The sequence below is a fragment of the Dipodomys ordii genome, unplaced genomic scaffold, assembly GCF_000151885.1.
Source record: "Dipodomys ordii isolate 6190 unplaced genomic scaffold, Dord_2.0 Scaffold39, whole genome shotgun sequence".
In the NCBI taxonomy this organism is placed as follows: Eukaryota; Metazoa; Chordata; class Mammalia; order Rodentia; family Heteromyidae; genus Dipodomys; species Dipodomys ordii.
The window spans coordinates 89,116-103,337 of NW_012267255.1; the positions used below are offsets into that span (position 1 = coordinate 89,116).

Sequence of the window (14,222 nt, forward strand, 5' to 3'; positions counted from 1 at the left end):
TTTATTGGAGATAAGAGTCTCACTGACTTTCCTGCCTGGGCTGGCTTTGAACCATGATCCTCAGATCTCAGCCTCCTGAGTAGCTAGGATTACAGGTCTGAGCCACCGGCACCAGGCTATATCTTACATTTTCTAGATGAACCCTAGTGTAACCAAATTGTAACTGATGGTAAGGATAGGGATGGGGGTATTAAATAGAATATTCCACCAAATGAGAGAATTTTAAAAAGTGTCATTTTCTAACATCTAATGAATTAATGGATCTAGACAATGCTCATTGGCTATTAACTTAGAGATAACCAGACAGATAAGATACATGAGTATTACCCCACTTACCAAATAAAAATACATCTGAATCTGATCAATGCACTAGACCTACTAGCAAGAAATTCAGAGAACAAAGATTACACAAAACAGATGCAATAAATCAAATCCACACTGTGGCAAATTCTACAAGATGAACCATCCAGTTCAACAAAAACAGAGAGGAAAAATAAAGAGGATAATTTTTGTTGGCTTTTTTCAGATATAAATATACAAGTTATATTTCATTATTTAAAGAAAAAGCCATTGTTGCACGATGTCTGGGAACTCATCCAAAATAACCTGGGGTGGCATTGGATGGGGAGGAAAAAAATCCAGACTGCTACAAGAGGACAATCACTGAAGCTGAGTGTTGGGAGCAGTGTCATTGTCCTGTTCCACCTACTTGCACGAGGTCCTGAGTCCAAACCCCAGTATTACTACCCAAAAAAAAAAAATTTTTTTAAGTTCTCTTAAAAACAAAAGCAAAACTTTAAATTTGACTTGTCGTTGCAAGAAGAACAAGACATTTTCTGATGAGTAAAAATAATTAAAATATCCTAATACTTTCATTTGATACTTTGAACCATGTAAAAACTTAACAAGTGGAAGTGGCGCTGTGGCTCAAGTGGCAGAGTGGTAGCCTTGAGCTGAGGAGCTGAGGGACAGCACCCAGGCCCAGAGTTCAAGCCCAATGACCAGACCCCCCAAAAAAAGCTGAGATCTGAGGATTATGATTGGAAGCCAGCCTGGACTGGATAGTCCATGAGACCCTCCAATTAAGCACCAAAATCCCAGAAGTACAGCTGTGGCTCAAGTGGGAGAGTGCTAGTCTTGAGCACAAAAGTTCAGGGACAATGAATGCCCAGGCCCTGAGTTCAAGCCCCAGGTCTGCCCCCCCCTCAAAAAAAAGAACTAAACAAGTAACTTACCGAGGCTTCTTCAATAGAAGTGCTCATGTGGCTATGAAAACAGGATCGGTCATCATCTTCATCCATATATACTGGTGGTTCATGTGAAGTCATAAAAGTGGAAGGTTTAAAAAGATGCTTATTAAGGGGGTGCTGACGTCTGCTTGTTGAAGACTAAATAAGAAAACAAATTTTTTATTGTAATAGTGAAAAATCATTAAAAGAATCAAGTAAATGTTACTGTTATCATATCTAACAGAAGGGTTTCACTTCTACATTTCAATATACTCGTTTTTTCTTTTCTTTCCAATTAACCATCCCCACTCCCCACCCGAAAAAAAAAAAAAAAAACCCAAGAGTCAAACTGTAGCTCCAATAGTACAGCACTAGCCTTGAGAAAAAACTCTGGGACAACATCAAAGCCCTGAGTTCAAGCTCTAGGACGGACACACACACACTCTCTCTCTCTCTCTCACTCACTGTAGAGGAACTAGCTCAAAGAAACACTGGACCACATACTCAGAATCTAGCTTTTCTCATTTTTGTTTCAAATGCTGGCCTCAGTGAATCCTTGAAGATCACAGAGGTATGATAAAGTGACCTAACCAGATTTACAACTAACCAGTGAAAGAAATTTTCCCTACATAATGAATACCTGAAAATAATTCCCTTCTTGAAGATTACAGAGGTATGATAAAGTAACAAAACCCGATATACAACTAATCAGTAAAAGAAATATTCCATAACATTATGGGTACCTGAAAATTGCAGAGGTATAAGGTATGGTAAAGTGACAAAACCAGATCTACAACTAACCAATAAATGAAATATTCCATAACATGATGGACACCTGAAAATGATTCCTTAACACTGATTGTTTATTTCATACCAATGTCATTTAATTTTACAACAGTCCCATAATACTACATTCAATATAAAGGAAAAAAAAAACAGACTCAAAAGTTAAATTTCTTGCTCAATGTATCATATGTAGGATGATAGAACCAGAATGACAAATAAGGCCTCTGTGGTGCCAAAGCCCTCATTCTCACCCACTATAGACTGCCTCTCATGATTAACAGCATGGATACAACAAATAACCTCAGCTTCACAGAGAATCATTTCACCCATTTTTAAATTTAATCTCTAGCTGGACACTGATGGTTCTGTCCTCTAACCTAGCTATTCAGGAGACTAAAATCTGAGGATATTGGTTCAAAGCCAGCCTGGGCAGAAAAGTCTGAAAGATTATTTACAATTAAGTCAAGCAAAATGCCAGACTAAAGGTGTGGCACAGTGCTATCTTTGAGAGAAAAAGCCAAGTGAGAGCACTAAATCATAAATTCAAGTACCAATGCTAACACACACAAAAGAAAAACTTAATCTCTGATTATACCAAGAGACACTGTTACTAGGGTTGTTCTAGATCTTCACAACCAAAATGTCTATTAACTTAAAATAAAATACACTCAAAGAAACGAATACATATAGGTTTCTCTATTGTTCCTTTTAGCATCATCATCTAGTTTTAGCTGTTGAAAGCATAAAGTGCAACACAAAACATACTTATAAATCACGAAATCACAGCTCCTATGTTGATTTGGCTATGAAAGGTCTAATGTTCCAAAGCTATAGAAAGTTATCTGAATTCAATATATTTAATAAAGATAGCTGCTACATGTGGGGAGAAAATTCAAAATATTCAAAAACAATTGGCAAATTAAATCAAACTTCAAAGCCAGCTGTTCACGCCTGTATTCCTAGCTACTCAGGAAGCTGAGATCTGAGAATCACAGTTCCAAGCCAGTCCAGGCAAGAGAGTTCCTGAGACTTTTAGCTCCAGTTAACTACCAAAAACAGCTGGAAGTGGAGCTGGGAAAGTGGTTGAGTTTTTTCAGCAAAAAAACTCAAGGGTCAGAACCCAGGCTCTGAGCTCAAGCCCCAGGACTGACACACATACATGTGCACGGGCACACGCACAATTTTCTTTCTTTTTTTTTTTTTTTTGGGGGGGGGTCCAGTTGTGGGGCCTGAACTCTGGGCCTGGGCGCTGTCCCTCAGCTCACAGCTAGCGCTCTACCACTTGAGCCACAACACCACTTTCGGCTTTTTTGTTTTTGCTTATGTGGTGCTGAGGAATCGAACCCAGGGCCTCAGGCATGCAAGGCAAGCACTCTACCACTGAGCCACCTTCCCAGCCCATAGGCAATTTTCTTAATGAAATATACTTAGCTTCCATCAGGAAAAGTAACAATATTAGATCTTTGTTTCTCTTTATGTAAAGGATGAGTGATGAGAGGGGGCAGTATCAGAGTGATTTATTAAGGAAATTAAAAACTAATCAGGTGTGTTACTTTTCCAGTTACAACAAAAAAATTGACTATAAGTTATGAAGTATTCCATATTGGAAAGAGATGAGCATTCACTATGGAAGTCTGCAGAGCAGAGTGAAAAAAGTTTTCATCAGATTCAGAAACTCAATGGCTCACAGATTTACATATGACTAAACAACTTAATTTATTCATCTTATCTCAGCCTAGTTTCCTGATGTATTAAAAAGGATCCAGTAGTTACCTATTAATATTATCATCAGTAAAGCAAATGTGTTACTGCTACTTAAAATTCGGGACTACAGTGAGGACTAAATAAGATGTCAATAAATATTTCTATTATTTTATCTATGGGACATAGCTACAAAATAGCAACTTCTTAAGAAGGTACTACATGGCACTAAGAAGAGCTCTACCATTTGAGCCATACCACACCATTTTGTTTTGGTTATTTTTTTTAAGTAGGAGGTATCTCTTGTTTTTTATCTGTGCTGGCCTCAGATTGTAATCTTTACCTATGCCTCCTAACTATATAGTTGGAACTGCTGCTTGGTCAATCATGCCTACCTTGTTCTTTGAGATTTTTAACTAACCTTGAATGAACATTTTTACATTGAATCTTTAACTAATGAGCACTTAACCTAAACTTTAATGAACTATAAACATTTTTACCTAACCTTGAATCACTATCCTAACCTTGAACATTTTACCTAAATTTCAATGAACTATGAATATTTTTACCTATGGACCACTGCACCATATCTCTGAATTCACTTTTAAAATACTGAAACGGGCTGGGAAGGTGGCTCAGTGGTAGAGTGCTTGCCTTGCATGCATGAGGCCCTGGGTTTGATTCCTCAGCACCTCATAAGCAGAAAAACCCAGAAGTGGTGCTGTGGCTCAGTGGTAGAGTGCTAGCCTTGAGCTGAAGAGCTGAGGGACAGCACTCAAGCCCAGAGTTCTGGCCCCATGACCAAAAATAAATAAATAAATAAAATACTGAAATATCTTAGTATCTTTAACCCCACAAAGGCCTTCCTAACGTAGACCCAATATAAAGATCTTACAAACAGTACTCACTCATACTGCTCTCAAGAAAATAATGAGCTGGGTCCAGCCAATCGCTCATGCCTATAATTCTAGCTACTCAGAAGGCTGAGATCTGAGGATCATGGTTTAAAGCCAGCCCAATCAGAAATGTCTGTAAGGCTCTTATCTCCACTAAACTAATAAATACATAATAAATAAGACAGAAGTGGTGCTACACTGTGGCTCAAGTGATAGACCTTAAGTAAAAAAAGCTCAGGGATAGCATCTAGACACCAAAAAGGGTGGGAAGAAGGGGGAGGGAGGGAAAAAGAGAGATCCTATCTAAATAGGAACTGTGTAGGAATAAATTTCAAAATAACATTTTTAGGACAGATTGTGGGGGGGGACGACAGAGGCAGGCGGAAGGAAGGAAGGAAGGAAGGAAGGAAGGAAGGAAGGAAGGAAGGAAGGAAGGAAGGAAGGAAGGAAGGAAGGAAGGAAGGAAGGAAGGAAGGAAGGAAGGAAGGAAGGAAGGAAGGAAGGAAGGAAGGAAGGAAGGAAGGAAGGAAGGAAGGAAGGAAGGAAATAATGAATTATTAAAGCCCACTAAATTTTTCTTTGCTTTTTTTTTTTTGTCAGTTGTAGGGCTTGAACTCTGGGCCGAAGCCACTAAATTTTTCTGAGTTACAATAATGAAGTGTTATCTTGTGCTTATGCCCAACATAATGAAATGTTTACCATGAATAGTATTTTAAAAATAAGCCACTCTAGTTTGACAAATCTGCACATAGTGTATGTATATAGCAATTCTGCTACACTATATAGCATAATATATAGGGATTCTGACTTTAATGAATTTAAAGTTTGCTTTCATCCATTTTCTTTTTACCTTTTTGGAGTAAATATATAAATTTGGTGTTCTGCCAGGAACTGGAATGCCAGCTTTCGTTAGCTTTATAAAATACTTCTGTACTCGACTGGCAACCTAAAGAAACATGACAAGGCTAACATAAGGAAATGGTATGCAATTCTTAAGTAGTCCTAAAAATTAAAAGGTTCACAGGTATCTAAAGAATGCTAGTATCAGAAATATAGAAGTAACTTTAAATGATCATCAAATATACTTATATTTTAAAATCTAGGTAAAAATAATCCAAATAAACTTAAATTTGATTCTAAAGCTAACTGGATATTTTTAACTTGTGAATATTCATGCTTGTAGCATAAAAACGTATCTACTAATATAGATAGGAACTGTGTAGGAAGAAATTGCAAGGTAACATTTTAAAAAAAAACAATCGAGGGACACTAAAGCAATGTCACAACATAGCCAAACTAAAAAGTACCTAATTAATAAACTAACAGGATTCAAGAAATAAAGGCCACTTGTCTTTCTTAAAAATTATTTTGTAATGGTCCAAAGTAGGACATTATCTCAAATTCTTCTGAAATCAGCATAAAAATACATGATGCTATTTTTTTAAACCTCCTATCATGGTTAGAAATGATCTGGCAGATATGCACATGCTGTCTATGCTATTCTTCATTAAATAACAACCAGGAACTGCAGCCATTGCCCCATCACCTGTTTTGCTGTCCTGTTGCCCAGTTCATCTGCAATCTTCTGCCAGCGTCGGGATTCCACTTCTTCAGGAGGGTATTTTAGTAGTAGCTGTTCAAGTTTTTTCTAAACCACACCCAAAACCAAATTGAAGGGGGGGAAAAAGCCAATTTAAAATGCTGAATTTCTCTAAGTAGATATATTCACATTTCATTTCAAAGTATAATATCCTTCCCCAACTTTGGAAATTACAAATCCTCACAGTAGGAAGTTAAGATTTCACAGGGACATGAGATTAGAGAATATACCTGTAGAAGACCTTAGAAAAGTTTATCTATTTATTTCAATAAAAGAAAGTACAAGAGAAAATAACTAAGTAAACCAGTATTTCACACATCTTAGTGACTTCTACTTCCTATTTTATTTTCCTAACATATATTAGGCAATCTCCCAGTTTTAACAAAAATGTGTAAATTCACTGGGTTTAGAATAACAAGTCTTTTCCTTCCTTTTGTGTAGTATGCTATTCAAATATTTAATATTATATACTATTTTCTAAATTTCCATGTAGTCCTAAAGATGTACAATAACTTGGATATTTATAAACTGCTGAACTATACCTATAGCACTGATACTATTAAGAGAACAATGCATTCAGACTCATCCACTAACAATCCTGGCCATATGTCAAAATGTACTAATACTCCCTTACTGGCTGTTTCTCAACACAAGAAAAATTAAAACTTCTCACACTTACAGTTAAAAGGTATTACATATAACAATACACACTTGAATCATAATACTGATTCTAATAACATTCAAATTTTTAAAAATCTGTATAATTTAGAAATATTACCTGTTCTTCAACAGTCCACAACTGGTTAAATGTTTCAGGTTTGGTATCATCACACAGGCGTCCCCTTATCATCTGAGTATAAAATAATAAGGTCATTTACAAATTGACAACATAGACTACTCTTTGATATATATCATACAAATGATGGGACTATGTCAAACATTGTACTAGGTACAGTACATGTAACACCCATTTAAAATAACCACACGTAAGAAATTTTAATTATACTTTCTGTTGCTTGGAGACTTTAACATAAATAATATGGTAAATCTGACTAAATGCCAGGTTTCTCTTCATTTGACAATGAAGGTTAATGACTGTAAATGAAGAGTTCACAGTGAACCTTATGTGATTTTATTGCTATTATTAAGATTTGTACAGATTTGTTACCATTTCATAAGTCAGAAAATAGTACATTTCTTTTTTTGGACAATGTCACTCATTCCTTTGCTTTTCCTCTCCCATTCTTGCCCACAATTTAAAATAGTTCATTTTCTACATAGTGTATACTAAATAGCATGACTGCATTTGTTCACATGACTGTTCAAACTTTACTACTCTAGTACTTCATACTGCTTACCTGAGGACGACTGTTTGAGGCTTCTGGACCATCACTCAAAGGCAACATAGAGTATGAAATGGACTCTCCATCCTTCTTAGGATCTAAAGGACTTCTTGGTCTAGCAGGTAAACCTACTAAAAACAGAACAATATATGGAATTATTAGAGCAAGACAGAACCAGATAATTTTCAGGTTAAAAATCTCATCCTATTTTCCTTTATCTGCAATAACTAGTATATGTCTAGGACAAGCAGAAAAGGTCAAAAGCTATGTACATATGACCATATAACCTGATGCTAAGCAAAACGAACCCCAAGATAGGGACACAAGAGATTTTTATCTTTCTTGTTCTTTTTAATGTACTTATATTATGCAATGTTTTCTTGCTTCTTTATACGTTCTTCCCCCATGGCACAACCCCTGTTGTCACTATATTGATTCCAGTGTCCTGCAGCTTGTATATATAGTTTTCTAATTTGGGGAGGGAAAGGGAAATAACAAAATGCTGAAATAAGGATATAGAATGGCCCATTGTAACAAGATGTACAAGACACTATGTTGAAAACAAACTTTACATGGGAGGTAGAGGTAGGGAGGAAAGGGATGATGGGGAAAAGCAAAGGAGGGGGTAACAATGCTTGATAGGAAATGGATTCAATACCTTTCTCGGGTAACTGTAACCCCTCTGTACAGTATCTTTACAATAAAAAGTATATATATTTTAAAAAGTCATCCTGTGATTTCTTACCTTTATCAAAAACTAACTTAGCTCTTCTAGTATGTCTTTTACGATTTTTAAATTCTCTTTCAAAGTTCCCAAGGCTATTGGTATATTGGTCCCATACAATCTCAGGCAACTGAACAACTCTCTGTGGAAATGGAAGCCCTATATCAGCCTGGAGAAAGACAAAACAAAACAAGAACAAAGTTAGAGTCTGAATTTAATTCAAGAATCTTCTATACTCAAATTTTCAGATGGCACCAAATTCAAGATTAGCTGATGAGCATTTCTATTCACTAACTGAATCCAATAAAGTTAACTAAGATAATATAAACATTAAGTGCTAAAGAGGATAATAGGTAATGGAAAATTAAATTTGGCAAAATATATTTATAGTTCTACACTACATCAACATCTTCTGACACTTGAACTTGATATGCTGAACTGATTTCGAATGTACCTCATGTTTATGACTCATTTGTAAAACAATGATTAGAATTTACTAGTTAAAACTATGACTTACTCTACCTTTGAGCTTCAACTTCAGCACAATTAAATCTTCAGAATCAAACTTCTAAGTTAAATCCAGTACAAAATCTTTAAGGAATGTAAGATTTTCATGTTTATTAAAGTAACTAGATCTAATTCTGCTCATCTTTGTAAAACAATTACAATAGTCAATATCATATGTTTAATTAAAATTAAAAAGAAATTAAGTTCTAAATTAAACCTAAGACATTTAGACTTTACTGCATACAAATATATGCCTGGCTCACAAAACATTAAGGTTAATACATTTCTTATTTATATTTTCTTCTCTAAGACTGTTTATAAATTGCCATAACAAATTGCAATGGCTTTGTTTACAAGAAGTTGTTTAGGGCTGGGAAGGTGGCTCAGTGGTAGAGCGCTTGCCTTGCATGCATGAGGCCCTGGGTTCAATTCCCTAGCACCATATAAGCAAAAAGAAAAGAAAGCCAGAAGTAGTGCTGTGGCTCAAGTGGTGGAGTGCTAGCCTTGAGCTGAAGAGCTGAGGGACAGAGCCCAGGCCCAGAGTTCAGGCCCCACGACCGGACCCAAAAAAAAAAAAAAAAAAAAGAAGTTGTTTAATAAGGCAAAAATCAATAAAACATTGCAATGGCTTTGTTTACAAGAAGTTGTTTAATAAGGCAAAAATCAATAAAACATATTTTAGAGGGTCTTATTGGTAAAATATATCTCTAAAAGCCTTAAAACTGTTTAACAAGCCACTATACACAAATCCTATTATGAATTATGAAATTTAAACTTTTCTGAAAGCATGAAAAAATTTTACCAAGTACATGAGAGAAATTCAAATAATAAATTAATGCCTAATGATTGATTAACTATTAATAAATACTGCTATTAATACATGAAAGATACTGTCATATAAATTTTCTTTTAAAGCTACTAAGTTCTTTTTCATAGTTTCAATTTTATTCTTTTCCACACAATGCTGACAATACTATGCCTCTGGTTATCTCCACCTTTATACACACATACATTCACACTCACACACAAAATCACCATAAAGTTGTTTCACTTTTTTTTTCAAAGTTTATTTTTTTTTATTTTTTATTTTTTATTTTTTTTTTTGGGTCCGGTCATGGGGCCTGAACTCTGGGCCTGGGCGCTGTCCCTCAGCTCTTCAGCTCAAGGCTAGCGCTCTACCACTTGAGCCACAGCGCCACTTCTGGCTTTTTTTTTCTTTTTGCTTATGTGGTGCTGAGGAATCGAACTCAGGGCCTCAAGCATGCAAGGCAAGCGCTCTACCACTGAGCCACCTTCCCAGCCCCAAGTTGTTTCACTTTTAAAGGGTTAGTTGTTCGATAAACTCTTCCTATCTAACTCTTTCCTGAAACCACTGGTCAACTTTACACTTTAAAAAAAGTTGCTTTAAGGAAAACAGAAAATTATGAGTACTTTTCACACTAATAAAAAGCACTTCAAAATTAAATGCAACTTATATATTCTTTTTATAGACCTGGTTATAACCCTAAAACGTGTGTGTGCATGCGTGCGCGCACATGCACTGCATCTTAAACTCAAGGCCTAGGTACTACTTTCACTTAGCTTTTTCAATCAAGGCTGGCACTCTACCAGATGAGCCACAGCTCCACTTCCAGATTTTTGCTAGCTAACTGGAGATAATGAGTTTTTTGGATTTGTTTGCCCAGGTTGGCTTTGAATCATGATCCTCAGATCTCAGCCTCTTGAGTATCTAGGATTATAGTTGTGAACCACTGGTACTTTAAAGAGATCTTTCAACTTTTTTTTCCCTCCCAGTTAATGTGCAAAAGTAACTCAAAACAAAGCAGCTAAAAAGTCCTAATACACTTCACTTTTTATTTTTGGCTCTACTAATCCCAATGTCCAACCTCAAAAGCAGAAAAGAGAAAATGCTCTTAGACAGGAACGGAAAATGGCAAAGGAATAGGACAAAAAGTCCCTATCCAAATAGTAAAACTGGTAGTTACATTCTGGCACAAACCTGTACTTCCAGCTACTTGGAAGGTGATAACACTAAGACTGAGATTTTGAGGCTAGCCTGGGTAGAAAAGCAAAACTAAGTTGAGTCCCAGCTTGTGATTAACAGCTACTAGGGAGGCAGAGGTAGGAGGATCATGGCTCAAGGCCAGAATAGGCAGAGTTAGCATCAGACCATATTACATTCTGAAAAACAACCTAAAAGAAAAAGAACTAAGACAGTGGCTCAAGTGATGGAACATTTGCTTAGCAAGTCAGAAGTACTGGGTTCAATCCCCATCCTACTTCCAAAAAAAGCTGTAGTTATTATTTCAGTAAATATCACTGTGTTAGGTGGTAGTTATAATTGTACAAGGGGAAAAATTAAATGTTTTTAAAAAACAGCATATAGTCATAAGAATAAACAAACTTCTCTTAAATTACTATCAATTATCTGAGTAAATCTTTAAAAAAATATATAATCACATGTGTACCTTCTTCTGGAGTTTTTCCACAAATCCAATGGGATTTTTTAGTGCTTCTCTCTGATGCTTGCCTAAACTTTCCAGGTCTTGGACTGCTTGAGAACGCTGGGCCTCAAGTACAGCAATTGTCTGTAGCAGTCTCTGATAACTACAGAGACAAAGAAAAATATCTCACTAAATTTTTTTCATAACAACAATAAATAAAAATTGAGTTCAAACCATGATCTATTATTAAGTCACACAGTCTTTTTAAAGTTACCTGAAAGAGTTTAGTAAAACATATTACTGGGAATAAATGAGGTCTTCCTGAGTTACGAAGTACCTAGTCAGAAAACATCAGTTAGAGAAAGCAAAGCCTTCTTCCCATCGTAAGTTTTTAACTTTTGAACCTTGAACAAGGCTAGAAAAAAAAAATTGATTTTGCAGTAAAGTTATTAAGAACTGCTAAATTAAAAAAAAAAATAAAATCCTAAAATTTCACAGTAAGAAAGGATCACCAAACTCAGCTCCTCAGCTGTACTGCTGGAATAAAGGATCTTAGGCACATGCCTAATCCCAGAGATCAATGTCACATAATTAGGAAGGGATCTTAGGCCTCAAGGTTTTCATTTGCCCTATTATACCTCTCTATTTTAGAGATTTACTCTAGTTCTAAGAAGAAATTTCACCACTGTTCCTCAGCACTTAATATAAATGTTCAATTCTTAAGTACCAATAATTTACAGAAAGAAAAGCCATAGGTATTTTTTACTTTACTGCAAAAGTAACATAATTTCACTTACACAAATCTATTACTGTCATTACCTAGAATTCTCACTACAATGCATATGTATATATATATATATATATATATACATATACACTTTGATTCTACTTCATATTCTGTTTCTCAGTTCCAATTGTCTTGCCTCTGTAATGTTTCACATATTAATACATGTGTAATAATGCATGAAAAATGCATGAATGCTCAAATATATTTTGTAAGCTTTAAGAAAAAAATCACTATACATTCACTTTTAAAACACTATTTAAATACTTAAAATATTAGCACGGCAGTAAAATATTAGCATGGCAGTTTCCTTATTTAGTTTCAAACATCTCATTTTTTCCCCTACTATACTATGTACCCTATAATGTCAAACACACTCATTTTATTCACCTTTTTGCCTAGCCAATGTGTAATACATTTTCTAGTATATGGATGTTTAATAAGTCTTTCTGAATGAACAAATATTAATTGATGTTTTGTACAAACTGATAATGAATCTTTGAAGTTCATCAAAGAAGCCAACAAACGAGCAGAAATATCAAAAGTGAGATACAGCTTTTGAGAGTCAGAGCCATGAGGTAACTTCAACATGTTCTCTCTAAGAACACTTCCTCATTCTCCTATTAAAATATATCTTATTCGTGTCCTCAAGTCTTGGCTATCAGACACAGTAAAGGCATTTCTAAGAGAGAACCTTATACTAGCTACTCAGGAGGCTGAGATCTAAGGATCACAGTTTGAAACCAGGCCAGACAAGAAAGTCTGAGAGACTCTTACCTCAACTAAACTACCAAAGTGGGGGAAAAAAAATGCCAGAAGTGGTGCTGTGGCTCAAAATGGTAGAGAGCTAGCCTTGAGTGAAAAAGCTCAGGGATAGCACCCAAGCCTTGAGTTCAAGCCCCATAACCGACCCCCCCCATACAAAAATGGCTCTATTATCAAATGCATCCCACAGAGCTAATGTAATCCTTATAAAAATTCCAGTGACATCACAAAAATACGAAAACTGATCTTAAAATTCATATGGAAGCATAAACTACCCAGAATAGCCAAAGCAATCCTAAGGAGGAAAAAATTATTTGTAATACACTGTAATATCTGACTTTACATACTTCAGAGCCACAGTAGAAAACCTGGCATCAGCACAAAACAAAATATAGAGTACTAAGAAACAAACCCAACCAGAAACAGCCAGGCAATTTTTGCCAAAGATGCCAAAAGCATACACTGGCAAAGAGATAGTCTTTAACAAATAGGTCTGGGCAAAATGGGTAGCCACATCTAGATCAAAAAGCAGATCTCCATCACCTTGTACAAAAATCAAGAAAAAAATAGATCAAAGCCATGCGCCAATGGCTCATACCTGTAATCTAGCTACTCAAGAGACTGAGATGGACAGGAAAGGCCTTGAGACTCTTATCTCCAATTAACTACCCAAAAGCCAGAAGCATAGCTGTGGCTCAAATAGTAGAGTGCTAGCTAGCCTTGAGCACAAGAGCTAAGGGACAGTACCCAGGTCCTGAGTTCAAGCCTCAGTGCTCACACACTCTCTCTCACACACACAATCTAAGACCTTAATATAATACCTAAAACTGAAACTACTAGGGAAAAACACTTCAAAATATAGACATAAGCAATGACCCTTAAGTAGGATTCCAATAGCACAAGAAATATAAGCAAGAGCTACTATGATTGTATCAAACTAAAAGGCTTTTAAATAGCCAAGTAACATTACCAGAGTGAGGAGATAAGACTACAAAATGGGGCAATATCTTTGGTAACTATTCATCTGATAGGGGATTAATAAACAAAATGTATAAAGAAATCAAAAAATTAACACTAAAAGAACAAATAATTCAATCAATAAACAGGCAAATGGAAAGCACACACTTGCACAAGAAGCAGACATGATTGCACTCTAAATTTCTAGCACACAAAAATATCTCCAATAAACCAAAGACTTAAATGACCTACTGGGTTCTAGTAAGGTGACAGTGGGAGATTCTTAGGGACCACCTTTCACTTTCTTTGGTATCCATTTGGTAAGAATAAACATGAAAATGCAGCAGACTCAGGTCAGCATTGTGGACACTTTGAACAACCTTATTATTTAGCTTCTAAATTTTATCTCCATAATTGTTACTTACACACTACCCCCAATGGTTTCTTTGACTCAAATTAACCTGAAATGTTACTCTAAGATCAGAC

The 14,222-nt window shown here is 35.7% G+C and overlaps 1 protein-coding gene across 6 annotated transcripts in view; it reads right to left on the reverse strand.

Annotated features, from left to right (window-relative positions):
• Positions 1–14,222, reverse strand: part of Zzz3 (zinc finger, ZZ-type containing 3) — a 50,689-nt gene that overhangs the window by 13,401 nt on the left and 23,066 nt on the right. For 5 of the 6 annotated variants that reach the window (XM_013018299.1, XM_013018297.1, XM_013018301.1 and 2 more), the window contains 7 exons: positions 11,255–11,393; positions 8,301–8,448; positions 7,571–7,686; positions 6,991–7,062; positions 6,159–6,260; positions 5,463–5,558; positions 1,236–1,388 (listed from right to left, as the gene is read on the reverse strand). In XM_013018299.1, coding sequence (XP_012873753.1) covers positions 1,236–1,388; positions 5,463–5,558; positions 6,159–6,260; positions 6,991–7,062; positions 7,571–7,686; positions 8,301–8,448; positions 11,255–11,393 — 826 coding nt within the window. The remainder of the gene's footprint in view (positions 1–1,235; positions 1,389–5,462; positions 5,559–6,158; positions 6,261–6,990; positions 7,063–7,570; positions 7,687–8,300; positions 8,449–11,254; positions 11,394–14,222) is intronic. The other variant, XM_013018298.1, reaches the window with a different exon arrangement.